This window comes from Rhincodon typus, chromosome 21 (genome assembly GCF_021869965.1).
Source record: "Rhincodon typus isolate 14 chromosome 21, sRhiTyp1.1, whole genome shotgun sequence".
Classification (NCBI taxonomy): Eukaryota; Metazoa; Chordata; class Chondrichthyes; order Orectolobiformes; family Rhincodontidae; genus Rhincodon; species Rhincodon typus.
The window spans coordinates 33,554,469-33,581,235 of record NC_063352.1 but is presented as its reverse complement, the minus strand read 5'-3'; the positions used below and the strand labels follow the sequence as shown (position 1 = coordinate 33,581,235).

The window sequence follows — 26,767 nt, the reverse complement described above, 5'->3', positions numbered from 1 at the left end:
CCAGAATACAGGGGTATGATTAATCCAGCAAGCAGGATAGAGCTGGTGTTAAGTAATCATTTACTTCTGTAAATGCAAATTTCAGATTAAATTGCAATTTCCAAGGACTGAATGTATTGAATAAGAAAAACTACAATTATAAATGCAGAACCATAATTTCACACCCAGATTTTAAAAATGCTTTATTAATTTGTGTCTTTGCCTCTTTAAGTTATGTTTGATAATTAGTGTAAGTAGAGCAGGCAGAAGAGCAAACCTGAGCCCTGAGGTCAGCAGCAGCAGCTTTAAAGTTTTCATATATCTCATTAAACTCCTTCGATGTCTTGTCTACAAATAGCAGAAGGTGACTGTCAATGCCAACATTAAAGATTTTGCTTGAAGTCTGAAAAATAATTTTTAGATACAGAATCTTTCAAAATGGAATCATTTATAAATAAAAATGCAAATGAAACCATTATTTTTCAGTTTCTATTTAAAGCAGAATTCTAAAGTGCTCTGATTTTTGGGGCTCTAATCTAAGGTCAACTTGTGGGCACTGAGGAAAATTTAGATATAGTATATTCATAATCTCCAAAAATAACTAAATTCCAGGAGGTTTCATCATGAGTCGAAAATCTTTGTGCTGAGAAAGGACATCAGTCATTTCTACAATTCTGAGGTGATGTCCTACAGGTTATAAACAGCAACAATATTTTGTGAACAAAAAATTTATCTGAAACACTGTAATCGCAAATAAGATAATTTAACATTGTTATGAAGAGTTGTTTTAGGGCCTAAACTCTCCCATGTCCTAGCCCCCTACCTCACACACCAGGCCTTGTTACCACATAGCCTGCCATTGCACACCACCTGTTGTCACTAATAGTCCCCATTAACAACTATTAACCCTCCCAGCCTGAACTTTATCAACTCTTTGTCTGTCCGACTGCTCTTCTCTCTCTTTAGGCTCTATCCTGTCGTTTACTCTCTACCCCATCCGCCTCCCCTTTTTTCTGCATATAAACTGACATTTTCCCAGCCACCATCAGTTCTGAGGAAGGGTCACCAGACCCGAAACGTTAATTCTGTTTTTTCTTTCTCAGTTAATGCCATTCCTGCTGAGCTTTTCCAGCAACTTTGTTTTTGTACAGAGAAATATTGCTAGGTTAAGTAAGTGGGCTAAACATTGGCAAATGGAGTATAGTGTGGGAAAATATGAAGTTGTTCATTTTGGAAGGGAGAAACTGCAGAAATCTGCAACACAAAGGGACTTGGGGTATTTGTGCTTGAAACACAGAAAACTAGCACCCAGGTACAGCAGGTATTCCAGAGGACTAATCGAATTTTTGGCCCTTATTTCAAGGACATTGGAGTACAAAAGTAGCAATGTCTTAGTGCAATTGTGCAAGGTGCTGGTGAGGCCACATCTGGGACTGGGCTGGGAAGTGTTTGCAGAGGCCCATTAATAATGAAACCAGTTGCCCCTATTGTTAAGCACAAGGCAGCTTTGGAGCTGGGCAAAGCTGAGAAAAAGAAGACTGGTAAAGAGAAAGAGCAGATACAGTGATCAGTTTTTGTCCCCTTACTTAAGGAATTATATCATTTCATTGGACGCAGTTCAGAGAAGGTTCACCGGGATGATCCCTAGTATGGAGGGATTGTCTATAAGCAAAGTCTAAAAAGGTTGGCACTCTACTCCCTAGAGTTTAGGAGAATGAGAGGTGATCTCATTGAACATGTAGCATTCTTAAGAGGCTTGACAGGATAAATGCTGAGAGGATGTTTCCACTCATGGCAGAATCTAAAACCAGAGAACGTCATCTCAGAATAAAGGAGCACCAATTTAATACTGAGATGAAGAGGAATTTCTTCTCTCAGAGCATTGGCTTTGGATCTCTTTGCCATATAGAGCTATGAGGAAAGAGTCCTCATGTACATTTAAGGTTGAAATAGATAAATTCTTGATCAGTCAGGGTTTCGAGGGTTATGGAGAATTTCATGAAAGTGGATAAGAGGAATGTCAGATCAGCCATGATCCTATTGAATAGGGGAGCAGGCTTGAAGGGCCAAGCAGACTACCCCTGTTCCTATTTCTTATTGTCTTATCGACACAGAGTTGGCATAGGAGATTTAAAGGACCAATGGGATAATGGTGCACATGGGGTATAAAAAGCTGTGGGAAATAGGTAGATTGGCATAGGAGGTAAGAGAGGCCAATAGGATGGATACACGGGCAAAAAGAACCTGACGGGTAACTTTTTCACGTAGAGAGTGGTGTATGTATAGTGGCCTGATTCCCAATCTAGCATCCCTCTCCCCTGGACCATAAACCGGAAGAGCAGGTAGCCATTTGTAGGGTTGGTTTGGCTTGATTCTATGCCCCAGATCTGGGAATGAAATACTTATAAAATAAAATAATCATGACACCCCCTCCCAAATAAATCAGCATCTGAAAACAGTTTGAAATTGTTAATTATAATTCATTAAAGTAGAAACATTCTGAATTTACCATTTGGTTATACTCTGTGACTAAACGCAACTCATTGACTTTGATGAACTTGGTAAGATTGCCTTTCTCCAGCTTACTGCCATTTGCAATTTCGAAGTCCAAACGTTCTTCTTCAAACTATAATGCAGAGAAACAGATGAGCATTACTTATCATCTTCACTTCTACAACAGTATTAATGACCCTGATAACCTGTCCTACACATATGTATGCTCTCCCACACATTAGAACACATATAAAAATGCCAACTTTATTTTTTTTTACCAAAGATGTACTTCTACATAAAACTGTACAGCAAACACAGAAGGCTGTGGAGGCTGGGTCACTGAGTACTTTCAAGCAAGACATTGATAAATGTTTAGATATTGAAGGGTCAAGTGGTATGGAGTAAAAGCAGGAAAGTGCCATTGATCTGGAGGATCAACTATGATCTTATTGGTGGAGCAGGCTCCAAGGTCCAAACGGCCTACTCCTGTTCCTAGTTTCTATATTTCTAGAGTTTTATGTTTTGTTTTCTTCTCAACCTTTCTGAGAATGTCTGATCAAGGAGGTCAGAAGACTTGCAATTATCAGAAGTACAATTTCAGGTTGCACTGATTCACAATACTGGTGGCATAAGCACATTTTCAGTGATGCTGTGCTAAACGGTGAAATAACATCAGGAGCCGTATGTACCAGTTGTCAAATGTTCAGCCTGCATCCCAAGGTTTGCAGGACAATAATTAAAATATTGCACTATCAGTACCAATCAGAGACTAAACAGCACAGTACCTTTAGATGTTACAAATATATCCATTGACATTTGTTGCCTACCTTTCTGAACAGAATTATTGTGTCTGTAGAGATGCCATATTTAACAAAATGCTTTGTGCTATTTGTGACACCAAATGGAAGATCAGGAATGTCTTTTGCAGTTTCATAAAAAGTTTTAGTGTTATTTCCTTCAAGATCCTGTTAAGAAACAACATTAGTTCAATATTGTTAACAAAAAGGCATCTGATCAGAGTAAGAAGGAAAATCTATTACAAAAGCTGAAAAATTGCAAAAAAAATTCCTTTTAATCACACCAACTATATGATACAGATTATAAGTGTAACTTTAAATAAACTACTTTTGAATGTAAAGTAGAGTTGCCAAATTCTTTTATTATTATTCCAATAATTGCGAGTGTTCCTGGCAAGATCAGTATTTGTTGCCTATCATTAATAGGTTGTATTCTCGAACTGCGGCTGACCATATGGTGTATACACATCCACAGTGCTCTTAGGAAAGGAGTTCAGGATTTTGACCTAGCACCAGTGAAGGAACAATTATGTAGTTATTTTCCCTTTTCACTAAGATCCCAAATGCCCTCTAGATGGCTGTTTGCTCATATGGTTTCCATCTTGTATTTCCATAATGGGAACAAAATGTTGTGATAGTTAGACTGGCCCAATCAAGTTTAAATAGTGGAAGCCATTCATAGGCCTGGCACAGCAATTTCTGGGCTATTATGTTATGGTATTAAACATCCTGCTTCAAAGGTAAGTGGAACATTTTCCGAAATCTCTCAAACTCAAGTATATACTCAGAAATAGAAATACCCCAAATGTAGTTCTAATTATGGAGGTGAATGCAGTAGCCATTTTACAGACACACTTGATGCACCACCAGTGAAATTAGATTTCTTTAACTTGATGGAAGAATTTTTTTGAACATTAGTATGTGCTCATAAGTATCTGCAGAAAGCCCAAAAATTTCCATAATGCCTAAAGTCGCTCATAGGAACATAGGAATAGAGAAAACAATTCATCTCCTTGAGACTGCCCAACCATTCAATGACATCAGGGCTGATTGGTACCTCAATTCTATTTCTCTACATTTATTCTATATCCTTTTCTACCCTTACTTATCAAAAACCAATTGACATAATTTTTGAAAATCCTAATTGCCCCAGAATGTGATGATTTGAGAGAGAAAATTCCAAACTTGTACAATCTTTTCTGTTGTCAGGTGTCTGTGTTCCTGTACAGTCTAATTGTTTCTCTCCCCTCGTTCTTGATTCCTTCGTCAGAGTAATTGTTTTGTCTGCAGTTATCAGCTCATGTGAACTTTGCCAATGAAACCAGTTTTTAACAATTCACCACCAAATAAAATGTAGAATTTTTTTGTTAAATATCAACTGAAAAAAAATCTGATTGTAATACCCCATATAAACTCTGAATTCATTTTTATTTGGTCCTTTTTTTGTTCTGGGGATTGTGGTTGACAGCATATTGTCAGGCTTTGCTACTGTGATCTCTCTTACTGACCACAACTTCAGCATGTCAGACACACTCAGCATCAAAATCCTTAAGTTGCAGTCTGTTCACTCAATATTTTGTCACATGCAACTCACCCCCACCCCAACTGAGAGGTGGTAATCACAATCTCAAAGTGAAGTTCAACTTCCTTGCTTTCGCATCGTCTTTTGAAACCTCTTAACAAAAGTTACACCTTGCTCAGTCAGGCTAACTGGGATCTTCACAGTGAGGTGATTAACAAGAAGTCTGTAGACAGTTGTAGGTACCACTACTCCGTGATAGAGATAAAATTCTTGCTAAAAAGATTGCCAAGTCTCCCAGTGAGATACATTTCATGAGATTAGCAGTGAATATTCTTTCTTTGCTGTTGACCACAAAATCCAAGTCTACAATGGAAAGCTAATTCATATAAACAAATACATCCTCCTTCATTCCTCTATCTGCTTTTTTCTTCTTTCTCTTGTCATTTTTTTACAGTTTTTAAGTGTTCTCTGTCATGTTTTCCATCACTTGCTCTCAATGTTTTTTGATCTCTTCTTCTCCTCTTTCTGTCTGATTTGCACTTGCCTAGCCCTATGTTAGATGTTATTTCTTTCTATTAATTGCTTTATTTCTTTCTTTTTAATTTATTCACAGAATGTGTGTGCCATGGGCTAAGCCATTCCTAAATGCCCAGGGGCAGTTGAGAGTCAACCAGATTGCTATGGGTCTAGAGTCTCATGTAAACCAGACCAGGTAAGGGCAGCAGTTTCCTTCCCTAAATGACATTAGTGAGCCAGTTGGATTTTTCCAACAATCAACAATGGACTCATGGTCATCATTAGACTCTTATTTCAAGATTCTTAATTGAATGTGCCATAATGGGATTTGAACCACGACCTGAGAGTATTACCTGGGTCTCTGGACTAACAGTCCAGAGAGAACACTACCAGGCCATCACCTCCCCCAGTTGCCCCAAAATGCAGTGTCTTTCAAGAGAAAATTCAAAACTATTGCTCTTTCTGTCAGTTTTTTTGTTTTCTTTCTTTCAATCTTCAAGCTTGCAGTTGCCTCCTACCCATCCACCCCCCCAATTTTAAGGGTTAATTTCTAATAATTGGGAGTTTCTCAATTCTTCCTCTTGAACCAAAACCTCCTTCAGTGCATTGAGTCTGGCTCTGACATTACCCATTCTGCCTCCTAGCTGTAACGGCATCATGTTTACTTTTGATCTTCCAAGTCAACTACTTGTTGTAAAGAATTTTGTTGTATTAATGATGCAAATAATTTCCTGCAATTCTATGTCATGTATACAAATCACAAATAGATTTAAATTTTAGCATTCTGTCATTATTATCAGTGATTTAAAGCTGCATAAGTTACTGCCATTGCATCACCTACTCCAGAGAAATTTTCAAGCCATATTTTTTTCAGGACATTATCTGAATGTATGGTAGGCATGTGAAAATTACACAAAGAGAGTTCAATAATCAGTCTTTTCAAGTTTCAATCAAATAACAGCGACAAATGGATAATAAATATGTAGATACTTTTTAATTGATTAAATAAGCGAAAAGAAAAGATAATTAAAGCATTCAGTTTGACAGTTTCTATTTATGTGATAAAAGGGGTTTACCTTAAAGAAACCAATAACCACTACATCATCAGAGGCAATAAAGGTTTCAATATGAGTTATATTGAGCAGACGGGTAGCACTTGGACCAATCCTTCTCCTTAACCAGGTAGCAATGGAAGATGCAGATCTTACTCCTGGAAGAAAAGATTCCAAATTAATTGACATTTATATATAATCTTACAAAGATGAGGAAGTATTCATGCAATTTCAAATTTTGAAACTAATGCTGTATCACATGGCACCTGATTTTCCAGTTGGAATCCAGTTTCCCAAAGTGATGGGGAATGATGGGCTGTCCGTTGAGAGGACAGTTTAAATCTTTTGGAGGCTGGTGCTCAGGAGGACAGTGGTCAGATGTAGGCCTACAATCACTCCCTGCTGACCTAAGTGTATGTTCAATGAAAAGTTAAAGGCTTTCCCTTCACAATGCAGGCCTACTTTTTTTTTACTTTTTAAATCAAATTGTTAGAAAGGTTCCTGAAAGAGCATCGTCATGTTGAAGTCCCCTCTCAGTCTTTTACTCTTTACAGCAGCCACTGATTGGCACTCCAGCTTCGAGATCCCACCTACCACCCTTGTTTTAACACGGAATCTGGCTCCATGCCAATTAAGGAGGCAGCATGGTCAAAATCCCAAAGTGTGGTCAGCTTCTGGAGTGGGTGCAGGACCGGGAAACAGAGCCAGCTCCTATTTCCCAGACCCACAGTGAAACCCACAGCCCATAGGTTTGTACTATTCTGGAATAGAAGCCTTTAAGCTCATTATAGAACAAAGTTATATTTCATTAATAATTGAATACTGTGCTCCATTTGGGAACATAATCTGAGATTTATTACACAATATACAGAGTATTAGAAACTTTGAAGAGCATTCCAAATTTGCAATTAAGACTGGCCATTTAGTCAGCCAAGTCTATTTTAGTGTTTATGCTCCAAATGTGTCTCCTCCCACAACTCTTCATCTCACCATGCCAAGATATCTTTAAGTTCCTTTTTATTCTCACGACATTATCTATCTTCCCCTATTGTGCTTCCAAGCATCATAAATCAATCATTCCATGGAGGAGCAAGTTTCTTATTCTCAACACCCTCTGGGTAAAGAAGCTCCTCCTGAATTCCTTTTTATATTTGCTAGTGACTCTTTGTTTATGGGTCCTAGTTTTGAACACCTCAGATAAATCATTAGTTCATTATCTGCACAGACAGGATTACTTATCGATCATTTTATAGATCATTTATTCTCATTCTTTAAGACAGTATTGTTTCTTCAATTTTGAATGTGAGAGTAAAATTTTAAAATGTCTGTCCTGATGAATATAAGAGCTCCCATTGCACTATTCGAAGGAGAGCTGGATTGTTTATTGTCACTTTGACCCAGTTTAGAAATAGCACCTAAAGCAATTTAACTATTTATTGCTTAAGTTGTGGGGTCACACTACTATTGGCCTTTTAGTCTCCTTTACAACAGCGAGTACTCAAGACAATGACTCATTGGTGCGGTAAGGTGCTACATAAAAAGTAAGTTCATATTTTCTTTGTATTGATGGAATGCGAAGTATTACATATCTTAGTTTAATATTGAGTCTTCCGTTATTTAGCACAGAATATAAAAGATAGAGAAGGTTTATTGGAGGAATGTCTGAGCATTTATTCCTCAATAGCAACCTGTACAGTTCAGAGGGCTTTTTCTTTCTCCTTTTATGAAAAGTTTCAGAACTGGATAATCTTGAATTCCAAATTCTTTTGCAAGATCTTTTTCTGTTGAAACATCAACCTTGCTGAGTTTAACCTGTTTTTCACTCTTCAGTTGTACTGCAGCCTTCTCAAATTCTGTCAGCAAAGCAAGTGAAGCCCCAGACAAGGGGGCATCTGCAACACAAGGCAAGAGAAGAACGTGAATGAAGAAGCATTAACACACGAGTAAAAAGAAAACACTTCCCCAATTTGCTATAAAATGAAATATACCGCATCGTTTCTTGGAGACCACATTTCACTAATACGTTGAATTCCAAACAGGACTTCTTTATACACATATGAATCATTCTTTTTAGAACATAATTAAGTTACTATAAAGGTTCTTTGATTGCATTCTCTAGGATACTTCCCCAGCAAATCATTGCATCTTTGCAGATAAATTGATCTATTTGATCAAAGCCTGGTCAGCTCTAGTTTTCTCTGTGTGAGCAATATTGAGGTTACAGTGATTGGCTCACATGATTTCATCCCTCATGAAATACTTCTATGTCTAGCAGATTATGTCACAAATTAAAAGAAAACTAAATAGCCAGAATGTCAAAAAGTCTTTCCAAAACTTATACTGTTATATTTAATGATTAGTATGAATTACAACTCGATAATATTACTGTGTTTTCTTCATTCTCATGTGGCTTCGCTTCATTAATTTATGTGCTTTACTTTTTCTGGTAGAAATATTCACAGGCCCTCTCATTTTGCCAACTGTTTACCAATGGTCCAGTTGAATTGTGCCAAAATTACTCATCTCCTGTCTGACTCACAGCCCTGATCCAGGTATAGATACCAAGCTAAAGCCCAAGGGAAAGCTGAGAGTATTGCTGCAATGAAAGACATATTGCCAGAGCTGTTAGCCTTGTACTCATCTGGACAAATGCAGGGATACCAAATTTCAAACCATTACTGCAGGAAAATTAATCAAATTACCCGGGAAAGGCAAAGCATCTCGAACATTCGAGCAACAAGTTAAGCAAGCTATTTCATGCAGTTATTATGCAATGACCATGTGAATGGTACTTTCCATTAACACCATGCTGATATCAGTCCAAAAGATATTCTGCCAACCACGCAATTGAGTAACATTGTGGATAAAATTCACGGCTGTGTGATGTCATACATGGAGGCAGTATGTACTGACTGAATCTAATTGCAATTTCCTTCGGCTGTACATTGCAGGCAGAATACAGACTGTACTCAATCAGCTCACACTTGCAAAACCCAAAAATTGTTGGAGGTGATTTAATGATTGTTCAGTCATTGCTACACATAACTACACAACTGATTTAAGAGACAAAAACAGAAATTGCTGGAAGGGTCCCTTCAGAAGTGTCACTGGACCTGAAATGTTAACTCTGCTTTCTCTCCACAGATGCTGCCAGAGCTGCTATGTTGTCTTAGCAATTTCTGATTTTGTTTCTGGTTTCTGGTATCTGCAGTTCTTTGTTGTTTTTCAATCAGTTTAAGAAAATCATTTGAGCTTGTGATGTGACTAAAACAGAAATTACTGGCAAAACTCAGCAGGTCCAGCAGCATCTGTGCAGAGAAAGCACAGTTAACGTTTCAAGTTCAGCAAATTCAGTTTTGATCAGTCATCAAACTTGAAACATTAACTCTACTTCCCCCACACAGATGCTCCCAGACCTGCTAACTTTCTCCAGTAGTTTGTGCTTTTGTTTCTGATCTCCAGCATTCACAGTTCTTTGTTTTATTTTTGGGCTTGAAATGTGGTTCATTTATGTTTGCTAGAAGCAACATTCAATTTATTCTCTGCAAGCAACTATCAGAGAGCTGGGGGATTTTATAGTTCCCCATTGCACTCAACATGGCAATCCCTTAGTCAATCAGAATCGATCTGCGAATCAGTCAATACCTGCTTCTCCCTTTCAAAGGGAGGAGTGCAAAAGCAATCAAACTAATTCAGATGGCTAATGCACAGCCACCAGCTTCTATACATTTATCTATTTCTTTGGTCCCAGGGTACATATGCTGAGCCAGTGTCTTCCTTCCCTGCAGATCACCATTTTGATGGGATGCACTAGGATGGGAAGCCGATGATGACAAAGAGACAATGAGCCTAAACCAGCACCTTGTAAACTGTGATGATTTGGAGAAAAATGAAGACGTTATTGATGGAGAGGAACATGAAGGAGATAAGTCTCTGTTTTCCAGTTCTCAGGGGTTGAAAATTCCAAAGATCAACAACCATTTCTGGGAAGAAATTCTCCAGCATCCCCGACTTATTTTGAAACAGTGTCCCCTGTTTCCAGACTGTCCCATGAGGGAAATCATCCTTTGAGCAAATACTGTGTCAAGCTTCCAAAAAAGTCGTATGTTTTAATAAAATGACTTCTTATTCTTTTCAGTCATATATCATATTGGTGTTGTTTAGTATCTGTATTGCAGTAAACAGTATAGTCAATTGTATAGTGTTGGTATTGCATGATATTGATGCAACAAATTGTATTGAATTACTGTTGGAGTGGACAGAATTGGCATATTCTAAGCACTTGCTGATTGCACTCTGTTGCCATCTTCTGATCACGAGGCAATGCACTGTAATCCTGTTAGCAATAAATAAAGGGGGGATTCTAATGACCAGCCTGCTCCCTGGAGGGTGGCAGGAATGCAATATAACAAGTCACCTTCAAGGGAGTGCCTGTTTCTTCCCTACATCCCATTATTATGTTGATGTGGGACGTGTATAGGATGGGCCGAAGGGCTAAATGTTAATGATGATATTCGACAGCTGCATGACCTTGAATGAGTCCTGTGACATTCCTTTATGGGCCAGAGATGACACCTGCATCTTGTTTTTCTGTAGCTGTTTTCTGTGCTAGCTGTTTGTTACAATGTATATGAGAGAGAGAGAGTTTCATTCCAAGAATTGAATTTCACCCGAACCAGGATCGTGAACGGTGCCAGGAAAAAGCTCAGCGTCCAGACCAGCCATTGATCGAGGGGTCCCTGATGATCAGAAGGGCATGAAGCTTATTGTTTTTTCACTCTCTTTCTCATTCTTTTTATTTACCTAATAAACAATTCTTTTTTGTCTTTTATTATTATTCAATAAATGTTCGCATTTAAGCAAATTGCTGTTGTTGAGCTGTCTCTTAACTACCTTTAACCAAATCCAAAAAGAACTGCTTGGATACACTCTGTGATCCAAGACAGGCAGTATCAAGGACTACCTCACTACCTGGAGGCCAACTGAGGCCCTTAAGTTGAATAGACAGACAAAAATGACAAATCAATTGAGCACGTAACAAAAACAGTATAATAATTGTGCAGCACTTCAGTCTTCATTAGGCTGGACCAACTGAATTGTTGAGAATGATTTAGAACTGGAATTTGTTTATTTTGTGACAATTTCCTGGTGTAAGACATTATGGAACTAACTCGGGATCAAGCTATTTTAGGTCTGCTATTATGTAACAAGGCAGGGATAATTAGTGATGTTATTGTAAAAATTTCTGGTGAACTGGTGATCATAACACAGTTGAATTCTGTTAAGTTTGAGAATAAATGATGCCAATCACGCATAAGAATCTTAAATTTAAACAAAGTGACATTGATGTAAGGGACGAACTGGCTAAGGTGAATTAGATAACTGGAACAGGTGTAGGCCATTTAGCCCATCAAACCTAACCCACCATTTAGTATGATTATGGCTGATTTAATACTTCTATGCCTTTTACCCACACCATTCCCAAAACTGTTTATGACGTTGATGATCAAACACTTATCAACATCTACTTTAAACTTACGTGTTTGCGTGGGTTTCCTCCGGGTGCTGTGGTTTCCTCCCACAGTCCAATAATGCGCAGGCTAGGTTGATTGGCCATGCTAAATTGCCCGTAGTGTTCAGGGATGTGTGGATTAGGGGGATGGGTCTGGGTGGGATGCTCTGAGGGTCGGAGTGGACTTGTTGGGCTAAAGGGCTTGTTTCCACACTGCAGGGATTCTATGATCTATAAAATCTGGCTCATTACTAAATCCAATATTGCTTGTTCCCTTTTTGCATCTAAGACATATTGCAATAGGAAACTATTCCAGACACACCCCCCATACATTCACCACCTTTTTGACAGGTGCTTGTTTGCCTTTCCCAATCTATGCTAACATTTAAATCCTCCCATTAATACTCCTCTGCCATCGCAAAACACTTGCCTATTTTCTGCAATTATATGATCTTGCACTTCAGAGCCAATACCTGGAGGCTTTCTCTTCATTAGGTCCTCCCTCAGCATTGAAGTGATTTTGTTTCTAATCAGTAAAGTGACTCCAGCTCTTTCTGCCATGTTTCTTACTCATCCTCTAAACGTTGTAACCTGGCATATTTAGTTCCCAGTCTCGAACATTCTGCAACCATGTTCCAGTAACGGTTACTATATCATAATTTCCAATTTGAATTTATGCCTGGAGCTCTCTTAGCTGTAGCTCATACAATTATGTGACAACATATTACTCCCAGTGCCTGAGTACTTATATTATTAGATTTTTGTATGACACCTTGTCAAATGCCTTTTGGAAATCCACTACATCTACTGGATCCCTTTATTTAAACTACCAGTGACATCATCAAAGTCTAATAAATTGCTGGATGTGATTTTGCTTTTGTAGAACTATGTTTACTTATTCTGATCATTCTGTGATTTTCTAGTCATTGCTAAAGCTATCCTTATAATAGATTTTAACATTTTCCTGACAACAGGTATCAGACTAACTGACTTCTAGTTCTCTGTTTTATTCCTCCCCCTTTAAAAGGGAGTGCACTAGTTGACATCTTCCAATTTTCTATGACTCCAGAATAAAGGAAATTTTGGAAAAAATTAGAATGCAAAAACTCCACACAGTCACCCAAAGGTGGAATTGAACTGGGGATCCTGGTACTGAGAGGCAGTAGGACTAACCACTGAGCCACCATGCCACCCTTTATTTATTTGGGAATCCAATTGTGCAGACCTTTTCTCAAATAATGAAAATAACTTGATTGAGTTCAATGTGGTGTTTGAAACCAAAAAGCATGAATCAGCTACTAGAATTTTAGATTTTGATAAGGCCAATTTTAATGAGATGAGATAAACACTGTTCACAGTAAACTGGAAAAACAACTTAAGAACAGTGGAGGATGTTTGAAGAAACATTAACGCAATACAGAACCAGTTTATAACCATGAGAGAGAAAAACTCCACTTCACAGAAAAAAAGAGCCAAGGGCGACTAAAGAGATAAGGGATGTCATAAAACTAAAAGAAAGGGCTTACAAAAATGCAAAAAGCAGCACAATCCAGCTGAATGAGAAAGATGAAGAAAAACAGCAACCAGAAACAAAGCAGCTTATAAGAGCTACTAAAGGGGATTATGAAAGGAAACTCTCAAGGTTTATCAAAATCAATAAGAAGAAATTTTATATCACATTATGAGAAAGTTGGTGGTCAGGAACAATGCTGGCTCACTAAAGGCTAAAAGTGGAGATATTGCCAGTGACTATGGCTGGGTAATAGGTTCAGTGCATGCAACGGAAACTAGGGATAATGGGTAGGTACTCAAATTAGTAGAATGTGACCAGTGGTGCCCCACAGGATCTGTGTTTGGGCCTCAATTATTCGCATTATTTATTAACAGCTTGGATAATGGCATAGAAAGTGATATATCTAAATGTGCTGATACACAAAGTTAGGCGCCATTGTAGACAGTGTAGATAACAGCATAAAATTACAGAGGGATATTGATAGACTAGATGAATGAGTAAAACTGCAGCAGATGGAGTTCAATGTAAACAAGTGTAAAGTTATTCTTTTTGAAACAAAAGTGGATAGATCAGGGTACTTTCAGATGGTATGAAGATAGACACAGGAGATACCCAAATTGGGAGGTTCAGGTGCATAGATCTTTAAATTGCCACAGCAGGTGCAGAAAATATTCAAGAAAGTGAATGGAATGCTGGCTTTTATATCAAGAGGACTGGAGTATAAGTGTGTAGCAGTTGTGCTGCAGTTATACAAAACCCTGGATGGACACCTTTATAGTACTGAGAGCAGATCTGGGTGCCACAAATCCAGAAGGATATATTGGCCTAGGAGGGAATACGATGTAGGTTTACAAGAATGATACATGGACTTCGAGGGTTAAGTTATGTGGAAAGTTTATACAAATTAAAGCTGTTTTCTTTAGAATTTAGCAGGTTAAGGGGTGATCTGATTGAAGTCTTCAAGATATCTATAAGAACAGACAAGGTAGATAAAGATAAAGTATTTCCATTGGTTGGAGAGTCCAGAACTAGGGGACACACTCTGAGAATTGTAACAAGTGAGGAGGATACAGAGAGACAGCAAAGAGATAGTGTCATATTAAATAAATAAGCAACAAGGTGACAAATGGAATATAATGTGGGGAAGTGCATAGGATTAGAAAAGCAGAACATTTTATAAAAGAAACTTATAATATCCATATTCAAAGAAACTGGATGTGCTCACAGAAGGAAATCAGGAAGTTAGTGGCGTCATAGAGGTAATGTCACTGGACTATTAATCCAAAGACACAGGCCAATACTCTGGGAATATGGGTTCAATATCTACCAAGGCAGGTGGTGAGACTTTAATCAGCTCCTAAACCTGGAATGGAACAGCTAGTCCCATGGTGGGTATGTAACCATTGTTGATTTTCATAAATCTCATCTGGTTCACTAATGTCCTTTGAGTAAGGAAATTGGCCATCCTTACCTGGCCTTGCCTACAACTGATTCCAGACCCACAATAATGTGATTGACTTTTAAATGACTTAGCAAGCCATTCAGTTGTATTATAAAGTCTAAGAAAGGAAATGTATCCAGACTCAAAAACACTTGTCAACCCTGAAAAGTCTTCCTTAAGAACACACGGGCAACCTGTGTTGAAATTGGTAGCGCTGTCAAGCAACTAGTCACAGTCATATCACAGAATCATACTTTACAGACAATGCCCAGACAGTCCCATCTCCATCCCTGGGTATCTCCTGTCCCACCAGCAGGATAGACCCAGCAGGGATAGCAGTAGATTGGTATACAGTTGGGAGAAAGTTGCCTCGGAGTCCTGAACATTGAGTCCTATCCTGTGAGATTTAACAGCATCAGGTCAAACACTTGTTAGGAAATCTCCTGCCAATAACAACTTACTGCCTGAATCTGTGATCCTCAAACTTGAATGACAAATGAAAGAAGCACTGAGGGTGGCCAGCATACAACATGTTATCATCGATATCCATCACCAACAGTAGTTGGTAGCACTACCATTGATAGAGCTGGACAAATCCTAAAGGACAAAGCTGCCAGACTGAGTGTGCAGCAGCTGGTAAGGGCACCAAAACAAGGGAAAAAGCTACTGATTTTGTCCTGGTCAATGTATTTGTTGCAGATGCAACTATCCATGACAATATGGGCAGGAAGATTACTGCACAGTCCTTGTGGAGGTGAAGTCTTATCTTCATACTGATGATACCCTCCATCGTGTTGTTTGACAGTACCATCATGCTAAATGGGATAGAATTCAACCAGATCAAACAACTCAAAATTGAGCGTCCATGGGATGAAATGGGTCATCATCAGCAGGAGAGCTAAAATCAATCATAACCTATAAGGTCATAGCTTGGCATAATCCTCACTGCCATTGCCATCAAACATTGGACCATTCCCGCTCAATGAAAATTACAGGAGACCATGCCAGGAATAGCAGCAGGCATTCCTAAATGTGAAGTTATAACTCAAGTTCCAAACTGCAGCACCAGCAAGTGATAGACAGGGCAGGGCAACACAATATCTAATGGAACAGATCGAAGCTCTGCAGGCTACCACATCCAATAATGAGAGGTGATGGGCAATTAGACAAAATACAGAAGGATGCTCCACAAATAGGCCCACCTTTAATTATGGCATAGCCCAGAACATCAGCGCAAAAGATAAGGCTGAAGCATTTGCATCCATCTTCAGCAAAAAGTGCACAGTAGGTGATCTATCTTGATCTGTTCCAGCATCACTGACATCAGTATTCAACCAATTCAATTCATTTCACTTGCTATCAAGAAATGCATGAAGAAGCTAAATACTGCAAGGGTTCTTGAGTAGATTTGTAGCTCAGGTTGTGGATGCTGTGGTTGGTTTGCTCGCCGAGCTGGTTCGTTAGTTTGCAGATGTTTCATTACCCTGATGGGTAATGATATTACTGATGTACTGCAAGGGCTATGGGCCCTGATAAAGTTCTAGCCATAGCACTGAAGATTTGTACTCAAAACTAGCCAGGCAATTACCGAACAGCTACAATACTGACATCGATCAGATAATGTGAAAATTTGCCCTGGTATGTCCTGCCCATAAAAAGCAGGACAAATCCAGTCCATCCAATTACCACACCATCAGTCTATCCTTGATCTTCAGCAACGTGATGGAAGGGGTCATCGACAGTGCTACCAGCTGTCACTTTCAAAGGAATAACCTACTCACTTTCAGTTTGGGTCCCACCAGAGTCACCCAGCTTCTGACCTCATTACAGCCTTGGTTCAATCATGGACAAAAGAACTGAATTCCAGAAGTGAGATAAAAGTGACTCTCCTTGACATCAGGGCAGCATTTGACTGAGTGTGGCATCAAGGAGACTAGCAAAGCTCAACAAAATAGCAATCAGGTAAAAATCACTGCTAGATGGTGACATTTCTCACATGAAGAAAGATAGTTGTGGTTGTGAAGTTCATAGAGACAAAGAGCTGTACAGCATGGTAACAGACCCTTTGGTCAAACACATCCATGCCAACCAGATATCCTAAAATAATCATTCCCATTTGCCAGCATTTGGCCCATATCCCTCTAAATCCTTCCTGCTCATGTACCTATCCAGATGCCTTTAAAATGTTGTAATTGTACCTGCCTCCACCACTTCCTCTAGCAGCTCATTCCATACATGCACCATCTTCTGACTGAAAAAGTTTCCCCTTTAGCCCCTTTTGAATTTTTCATCTCTCACCTTAAGCCTATGCCTGGGGAAAAACCTTGGTTATTCATCCTATTCATGCCCTTCATGATTTTATAAATTTCTATAAGATCACCCCTCAGCCTCCAATATTCCAGGGAAAATAGCCCCAGCCTCTTCAGCCTCTCCCTATAGCTCAAACCCTCCAACCCTGGCAACATCCTTGTAAATCTTTTCTGAATTCTTTCAAGTTTCAAACAGGTCAATCATCTCAGCCCAAGATATCACTGCAGAAGTTCCTCAGGGTAGGTCTAACTACCTATATCAATGCCCTTCCTTTAATCATAAGATCAGAAGTGGGGATATTGGCTGATGCTTGCACAATATGCAGTACCATTTGCAATTCCTCAATAATGAATCACTCTGAGTCCATATGCAGCGAGACTTGGAAAACATCCAAGCTTGGGCTGATAATTGGCAAGCAATATTCCTGCCATGAAATATTCAGGCAATGACTACCTCAGACAAGAGAGAATTTAACTACTTTCCCCTGTTACATAATGGTAGTATCATCACTGCATACCGCAAGTATTAAAGTTATGAGGGGTACCATTGTCCAGAAACTGAATTACGGCTCCAAGAGTGGGCCAGAAGCTAGGAATGCCAAGGTGAGTAACTCCCCTCCTCTCTCCTCTGTGTCTGTCCTTTACCAACAAGAGATGTCAGGGGTATTGTTTTAGTATTAGGGAGGTTTTATAGCATGGAAAGTGGCCTTTCAGCCCATTATGTCCACACTTTTCATCAGATATCCATCTATTCTAATCCTATTTTCCAGCACTTGTCTGAATAGTTGCAGCTTCAGCAATAATCGAGAAGCTTGGCCACAACCAGAACAAAGCAGCCCTGACTGGCACTCCATTCACCACCTTCAACATTCACCCCCTTCACCACTGATTCACAAGAGCAGCAGTATATACCACCTATAGGAAGCACTGCAATATCTCATTAAGACTCATCCGACAGCAACTTCTAAACCTGCAATCTACTACTTAAAAAGACAAGAACAACAGATTCAAGTGAACACCACCATCTGAAAGTTCCTCTCAAAGCCACACACTATTGTAACTTGGAAATATGTTACAATTCTTTCACTGTCACTAGGTCAAAATCTGGAATCCTCTTCTTAACAATATGGTGCGTATTGATATCTTAAGGATTGAAATTTTCATATAAACAGTTCATCACTGCCTTTTCAAGGGCACTTGTAAATGGGCAATAAATGCTGGCCATCATTGATCAAATGAAAAAAAAATTCGGTAAGCAATTAGGAAGGTAAATAACTTTCTTGGCCTTTATTGAAAGGGGTTTAGAGTACTGAAACAAATATGTCTTGTGATAATAACAACAATTATTTGAAATAATCTGCAGCTCAGGCAACAGCTGTGGAGAGAGAAACTTAATATTTTGAGTCAGATATGAGACTTCTTCAAAACTGTTTCTTACGATTTTAGAGGGCTTTGATTAGAGTACATTTGATGTGCTATGAACATTCTTGGTCTCCGTATTTAAGGAAGGATATAATTGCCTTGAAGATAGAATGGAGAAGGTCCTCTAGATTGGTCTGTGGGATAGGAGAGTTGTCCTGTGGTGAGAAACTGAATAAATTAGGCTATATGCTCTGGAGTTTAGAAGAATGAGAGATAACCTCATTGAAACTTTCAGCCTGATAAAAGGATAAAAGAATTTAACAGGATAGACACTGGAAGGTGGGGCATGGTGACTCAGTAGTTAGTACTGCTGCCTCACAGCACCAGGGACCCAGGTTTGATCCCAGCCTCCAGGCGACTGTCTGTGTGGAGTTTGCACATTCTCCCTGTGACAGCGTGGGTTTTCTCTGGATGCTCCAGTTTCCGCCCAGAGTCCAAAGATGTCCAGGTTAGGTGGGTTGGCCATGTTAAATTGCCCATAGTGTCTAGGTGGGAAATGTAGAAATGGTGTAAGGGGTGGGTCTAGGTGGAATGCTCCTCAGAGGGTCGGTGTGAACTTGATGGGCTGAATGGCCTGCTTCCACACTGTAGGGATTCTACAGGTGTTCCCATGATAGGGAATCTAGAACATGGGCACAGCCTTATGTTAAGATGTTGATTATTTAAGACTGAGATAAGGAGAAATTCATTCAAACAATAGGTTATGAATCTCCCCAGAGGGTAGGGAATACAAATGCTTCATCTTCAATTACATTTAAGGCTGAGCTAGATAAAGTTTGGTTTTTCAGAAAATCAAGGGATATGGGGTGTGAGCAAGAGTTGAAGTCAAAGAGCAAACGTGATCATACTGAATAGTGGAACAGACTAAAAAAATTGTCTAATCGACTCTTGCTCCTACCTCTTGTATTGAGGTTCATTGATACTTTTGAAAAAGATTAAAATAAATATTTGTACTTCAATTAGGAAAGAATGAGGAGGGGAAGAGAGTAGGAATTAGTGGATTACTCTTTCAAAGGCCAAATGACTTGTGTTCGTTCATTCTGTGATTCTCTGAATCCCATTAACATTAATGTGATAAAAAAGCTTTTTTTTTCAAATCGTAATATATGACAATTAGATTTAATCATCTCTGTGCCTTACTGTGGTAAAGAAGGAATGCAGTTACATAAAGGAACTGAAACTGGATTCATTTCTAACCAGTCACTGATTACTACTGCTTGTGGAGAAAGATTCAATCTGAGGGAGCTTCAGTTTTGATTGAATTTTTACTGTCAGCTTTTCATCTTAAACATTTATAATGGAAAATGAACATGCTGTGTATTCTAATGGATGCTCAGATATAAATAACCCCAGAAATACTGTCGGCCTGGATTTTCAAGACTGCAATTAACCAGTTGTCATCTGAGTACAGACAGCGAAGAGGAAAGCAGAAGATGCAAGCAAAGAGGTGACAACATAGTACAAATGACACAAGACCTGGATGAGAGCAAAGATGTCAGAATATGCATTAGTTTTGGATGCCACAGTCTTAGATAGGATATATTCTTCTCAGCAGGAGAGAAGTCCAGATTTAGCAGAATGATATCTAGCTTCTAAGAGTTAAATTACAAGGAAAGGTTGCAGAAATAGGTTGTAACCTCTGGAATTTAAAAGATTAATGAGTTATTTGATTAAAGTTTTCAGGATGTTACGGGGAACTGCTGGATTGGACAGAGAGAAACAATCTCTATTAGTTGGAGAGTCTAGAACCAGGGGACATAGTTTAAACATTAGAGGCAGACATTTCAGGAACAAAGTTAGGAAACACTTTTATAAGCAAAGATTATTCAAAGTTTGGAACACTTTCCCACAAACTGCAATTGATACCAAGTCAATTGTTAATTTTAAATCTGTGGTTGATAGATTTTTGTTAACCAAAGGTATTAAGTAACGTGAGACCAACTGGAGTTAGGTTGCAGGTTAGCCATTATCTCAATAAATAGCAGAACAGGCCAGCGGGCCCTAATTACTGATATTTCTTCTTGTGTTCCTATGACAATTCGCTACAATTAATCGCATCAAATACAATTGCATAGAAGTAATTTCAAGGAATAACGAGTGAGCCAATTTCAAGTTAAGTAGTTACGTAACTGATAGCAATATGAGACATAACCCTTTCAATATAATTTCCTCTGCTGCTTGGGTAAACCTAATGAAATGTTTTACTCGCTTTATATACTTATTGAGATGGGAATGCTACATCTGGTGCTAATTGATAAAGACGTGTCTTAGCAGGATGTTAATTGATTTTTTTAAAATTGTGTTTCCAAATTACATCAAGAAACATATAATGGCATTTACAGATTATGTTAGTTAGAAGTGGAAATATTTCAAACGTCCTTGAAGCTCTTTCATTTCCTGACAATCATAGGTCGCATGGTTTTACAACAGGTGATTAACAGGTGCCCAGTAAGTGCTGAAAATCAAACGCAACAGAACAATTACTGCTTTAAATTTAATTTTGGAGCTTAGCAGTATGGATTTCAGCATGACTATAACCAATCTGATAAATATTCGAACTTAAAAGTAGAAGTTATGCTCTTAATTCTTTCGAACATTTAAAGACAGCAAGCATGTTCTACTTAGCTTCAAGTTGAATAAACTTACAGAAGTTCACAAGGAGGAATTTGCTTTCTTTCAAAGCTCTGTCAAAATTATCTTTGTTCAGCACAAGGACACTTTGATCTTCTTTAATCTTGGGCTTTTTGACTTTTTGCGTTTTGGTGTCAGTTCTTTCCTTTTCATCCTTCGCATTGTCCTCAGCCCAGACCGAAGATAAAAATGTTGGTAAAAGAATCACAAAAACTGAAATTCGCATGTTGTGGCTGGAAGCAAGTCAGAGCTGAAAATTCAATCACTCTTCATGTTCCACTGGCAGGGACATAATTTTTCATAAAATCTCAAGATAGCCAAAGCAAATAGCTCGTGCGCTGTGCAGCTCTTTTTTTACAAATAGCTTGATAAACTATCAACAATCAACCTCTTAAACTATGATGAAACACTATAGTTTGACCTTGCCATGGAAACAAGGTCACATCTGCTACAAAACCAATTCTAAATTTGTTCCTTATTCGCCACACTTACTATACTGGCCCCATAGCCAAGAGATGGCCATCTTATTGTAAAATCAATTCTTAGATTATTGTCTATTGACAGTTTAGTACAAATACTACATATCCCTGGAATTCAAAGAATTGTTTTTTTCTGTTAGGTGAATTTGTCACATTTCAAGTATTTGTTTTCTGTGGGGTGACCATATCACATGCTGGAATTTAATACTGCACTTGTTAAACTGATGAAGTTTTCTTGATAAAGGCAAAATATAAACAAGCCACAAGAGCTCATGCTGATATATCAGTTCAGAATGGTTAGTGTTGGAGACATTCAACGCCCTCGTAGCACAACCAACTGCCATTAAATCTGATCAAGTCAAATCAGAGAGAATACAATATTTCAGCCAGTTTTACATGGCCATTTAAAACTAAGTCTAGTGCCTGATTCTGAATCAAAAATTAATTTCAAAATTGTTTCTGTGTAAATAATGCACTATTAAGGGAAGCATCTATCAATTTGGAAAGCTGGTGACATTACTAGTCGTTCACATGATATTCAATTTGTAAAATGTCATGCTTTAAGATGGTATCCCTCCTTTGTACATTTATCGTTCAATAAAAGGCTCTGGCTACAAAGAGCAGCTCCCCATCCATCTCTGAGCATACATATAATAAATAGAGATATCAGAAATCAGCCATTAATTTCTAAAGGGGCTAGAATGCTTCTAGTTAACAATATAACAAGCATCATGTATGGAAGAGTCACTTGCTTTGTTGATATTGGCACAACAAATGATGCCTTATGTCCATGTTGGAAATAGGTGTTAGAAACTTGAGAAATACAAATAAAGTGGCTACCACATATTTTTTGCCCTTTCTGTTGAATTGCCTTGACCAAGACAGCACTGGACTGGTGGCATTTAGGAAAAGCAGGTTTCCATTGCAGCCTAAACTGCAGTCCTTAAAAGAACTATAATAAGCGACAAAAAAGGTACATTTTTAAAAACAGTTTCTGAATGGAGAATGTGACAGAAACAATCTGATTTTCCTGGATGTAAACCAAAGTCTCTGCTATCATTCTCTGATCAGCTGTTGCCTCTTCACTCTGCCTACCCTCATCACATCCCAGTTACCGCATTGTTCCTGATTGTCTATCCTCCTTTACTGAATCAAGTTCAAAGATGATGAATTGAGAGAGTTTTACAGATGGGAGCGATGAAAGAAGGCAACAGGTTTTAGAGACATTTTTAAAAATTTATTCATGAGAGGTGGACATTGTTGACCAGCATTGATTGTCCATCCCTAACTGCCCAGCTGGTAGTTACAAGTTAACTCCATTGCTGTGGGTCTGGAGTCACGTGTAGGCCAGACCAGATAAGGCCAACAGATTTCCTTCCCAACAGGACTACAGCGAATCAGATGGGCTTTTACACCAGTCGACAATGGTTACATGGCCGCCATTAGGTCAGGTCTCTAGTCTAGATTTTTAGTGAATTCAAATTTCACCAACTGCTCTGGTGAGATTCAAAACCATCTCCTGACTTCTGAAGACTTTTTCCACAGATGCTGCCAGGCCTGCTGAGTTTCTCCAGCAATTTCTGTTTTTGTCTCCAGAATATTGGCCTGAGGTTCTGAATTGTTCATCCAGTGACATCACCACGATGCCACCACAACCAGAGACTCATGGGAATAAACCCTACAGTCAATGGAAGCAGTGACTGAAGGCAATTATGGTGAGGAGTTGTAAAGGTCAGAGCTTAGGAAGCCTAGGGATTCTAGGAAAATTCTAGGGAGAGTGCTCCTGCTTCTCATGACCCACAAGGAATGTTAAGAAATTATCTTGCCCTTTTCTGACCAGTTGAGATCTCTCACTGTGACTGCTGCCTCACCTGATTTGAAGCAAATATTACTTTGGAATGCTAAATCAGCTTTTAGTGGGTGCCTCATCTCTGGCTTGATACATTGTAGAGACCCCGAGCAAGCCTAATACATGTAGGCTATTATAATTTTCACATTGTAACACGTCCCACATTCCATTCCCACTGAACAAAAAGCTTGAAATCTTGGCCCAAAAATGGGTAGGTGGCTTAGCAACTGTCTCTAAACTGTGAGAAATCTAACTTACTTAAGCCACACTCCTATATGCTATATCATTTAATTAAATTAGAAGGATAAAAAAGTAAGAGTTATTGTATTATAAAATAGATACCAATTACCAGTGAGAATTCAAGTATCAAGAGGTATTATCACATATTTCAAAGTGTAGTCTTAGTGACGTTTGTTTGAATGAGACAGGGGTGGAATCTTCCAGCCTAAGAACGACACAGGGCAATGGTGACGCAGTTGAAAAAATATGGTGAGAACAAAATAATTAGATTTTCGACATCAAGCAAGAAAGTGCTGATTTTCCACTCAAGATGTTAGTGGTGACAGGAGAAAGCTGTTGGTGAGAACAGGTAGGCCTATTTACCTGCTTTTCCGTATTATAATTACTTACTCTTCCCTCATGTACTTTTGTATGAAGATTGTTATTTTACCAGGCAGTGGAGAGAAACTAGACAGTGACAATTCTTGATATGAAAGATTGAGGGGCTCCAGCTCACTGCTTGCTCCTCTGGACCTCCATCTAGACCAGCAGTCCCCAACATCTCAGGACACACTCCATTGGTGGCAACCACCAGCAGCCCCTCTACAGGGGTCGGACACATTACAACTTCACCACATCCTCATGGCACGTCTCTGACTCAGTTATGAAATAGTTCACCACTTCTATACTGCGCTTCATAGCTCATCGACATCTTTCATTGTAAATCTGCTGCCAGGCCATTTTACATGCAGGGGCCAGCATCCATCCCATGGAACAGGGTACACCTCAGGGCTCTCAGCTTGCTTTCTTAGCATGCGCTCAGTTTGAGCTTACATAGATGCTCACTATATTTCTGCCTTACCTTATCATGCCTTTTTCTGCTACGCTGCCTCATTCCTAATTTACAGTTTCATTGTACTTTAGTCTTTCCTTGCCTTGCCTTGCAGACTTGAAGCCAGGCTACCAGCAGCGATCAGTCAAATGGGCAGAGAGGTTGCTCTATGCCATCGTGCTAATTCAGTGACATCCCTATAGGATGTACCAACTGCATACAAAGCAAACACACTGAACAGGCTCTGCGAAAGTGGCCAGGTCTCAAAATCTAAGAGGACCAGACCTCAGTCAAAGGGATCTGTTGCCAGTCAGGGACTCTGCATAACAGTCAGTCTAGGGTATCTTCTGATCTCAGTCCAGGGGCTTGGACATGGTCAGTCTGCAACTTGCAGAGGTCAACATCAGAGGTTCCATATCATAACAGTCAAGGGGCTAGACCATGGTCACTGAAAGCCACGAGGAAGAAGTTACTGGGGCCAGTATTGTTATGAGCAAGTTGAGGAAATCAGTTGTGGGGATTCGAGACAGCATGCTAAGCTGCAGAAGGGACAACGATTGTGAGACCAGGCAATTCAACATAGAAAGGTGGGAGATGATAGAGGTGGGTGAGGTCAGAAATAGTCAACATCACCCTGACTTCAAAGGGGAGGGGGAAACAGCATCTCATGATGGTTGGCCTGGCATAGCTGCAGTTAAAGGAATCGGTGGGTAATGTGGGGAGATAAACACTTAAATCAAGAGTTTGGTGGGAATGTAATGAAGCTCAGAACTGATGGAGTTGCACAGAGTGTAAGAAAGAAAGAAATATGAAGGTCTGAGGGTAGGTTGGCCATTTAGATTAACAGGGTCACTCTGTGACACATCCTGTCAAGTGTGGCCTGTGTTGCTTCCCTTCCTCATCCATATTGCAAATACACATGGAAATTAAAAAAAAGCTGGCATTACAACTGGATAGGGCAGAGTAAGTGGCATTTTTCTGTCTGAGAATGCAGGCTCTACTTTTGAGTGATGTTAAAGCCCTTCAACAGGCAATTGCATTGATTAGACACCAACACAGAGTTCAGGTTCAAACTATTTGTAATCATGGAATTCTGCATGTGACACATGTACTGTGACCAACAATGTGGAATACAAACAAAAACAGAAATTGCTGGAAAAGTAATTCCAAGGAAGGGTCATAGAATCCCTACAGTGTGGAAACAGGCCCTTCGGCCCAACAAGTCCACACTGACCCTTGGAGCATCCCACCCAGACCCATCCCCCTATAACCCACACATCCCTGAACACTATGGGCAATTTAGCATGGCCAAGCCACCTAGCCTGCACATCTTTGGACTGTGGGAGGAAACCAGAGTACCTGGAAGAAACCCACACAGACACGGGGAGAATGTGCAAACTCTACACAGATAGTTGCCTGAGGCTGTAATTGAACCTGGGTCCCTAGTGCTGTGAGGCTACAATGCTGACTACTGAGCCACCGTGCCACCCTAAACTATTTGATGTGAAATCACTCAATGTGAAATGTTAACTCTGATTTCTCTCTACAGCTGCTGCCAGATCTGCTGAGCTTTTCCAGCAATTTCTGTTTTTGTTTCTGATTTAGAGCATCCACAGTTCTTTCGGTTTTTGTGTGGAATACAAATCCTGGTTGCAATCTTTGACCATGACATTAGTCATTACAAATTGATCATAGTCATCTCTGTGAAGCAGCAGTAATCAGAGGTGATCTTAAAAGTGTCACGTGAGGGCTAAAATTCACAAAGACAGTCCAAGATTTCATTGGCTGCACAAGGGCACAGATCTGATGTCTTAAGACCTTGGACTGTAAGCATTTGACAACATGCTTTTATACGTAGGGCTGCCTTTTGAGGACAATGTGGGAGCATGAGAGAACAAGCCTTCAGTATTCATATGGCACCTATGACATGTGCTGCATGCATTACAATATGCCAGATCTCCATGTAGAGGCATCCCATGGTCCTCCCTTTCAGAGTCCATGTGTCCCACTGTAGCAAGTAATGCATGAAACTGTTACTAGGACCTGTATTGTTTCCGATGTTCCCCACAGAAATAAATTGGAAGTGTGGCCAGGCTACAGCTGGGGTTAGAGATAGTAAGAACTGCCGATGCTGGAGTCAGGGATAACACAGTGTGGAGCTAGAGGAACACAGCAGGCCAGGCAACATCAGAGGAGCAGGA

The 26,767-nt window shown here is 39.4% G+C and overlaps 1 protein-coding gene across 1 annotated transcript in view; it reads right to left on the bottom strand.

Moving 5' to 3' along the window:
• Window positions 1–21,529, bottom strand: part of LOC109927105 (protein disulfide-isomerase-like) — a 35,316-nt gene extending 13,787 nt beyond the window's left edge. The window contains exons 1-6 of the mRNA XM_020527006.2: window positions 21,203–21,529; window positions 8,048–8,251; window positions 6,384–6,517; window positions 3,300–3,437; window positions 2,489–2,605; window positions 257–382 (exon numbers count right to left, since the gene is read on the bottom strand). Of these exons, the coding sequence (XP_020382595.2) occupies window positions 257–382; window positions 2,489–2,605; window positions 3,300–3,437; window positions 6,384–6,517; window positions 8,048–8,251; window positions 21,203–21,413 (930 nt within the window). The 5' untranslated portion in view covers window positions 21,414–21,529. The remainder of the gene's footprint in view (window positions 1–256; window positions 383–2,488; window positions 2,606–3,299; window positions 3,438–6,383; window positions 6,518–8,047; window positions 8,252–21,202) is intronic.
• Window positions 21,530–26,767: the final 5,238 nt, after the last annotated feature.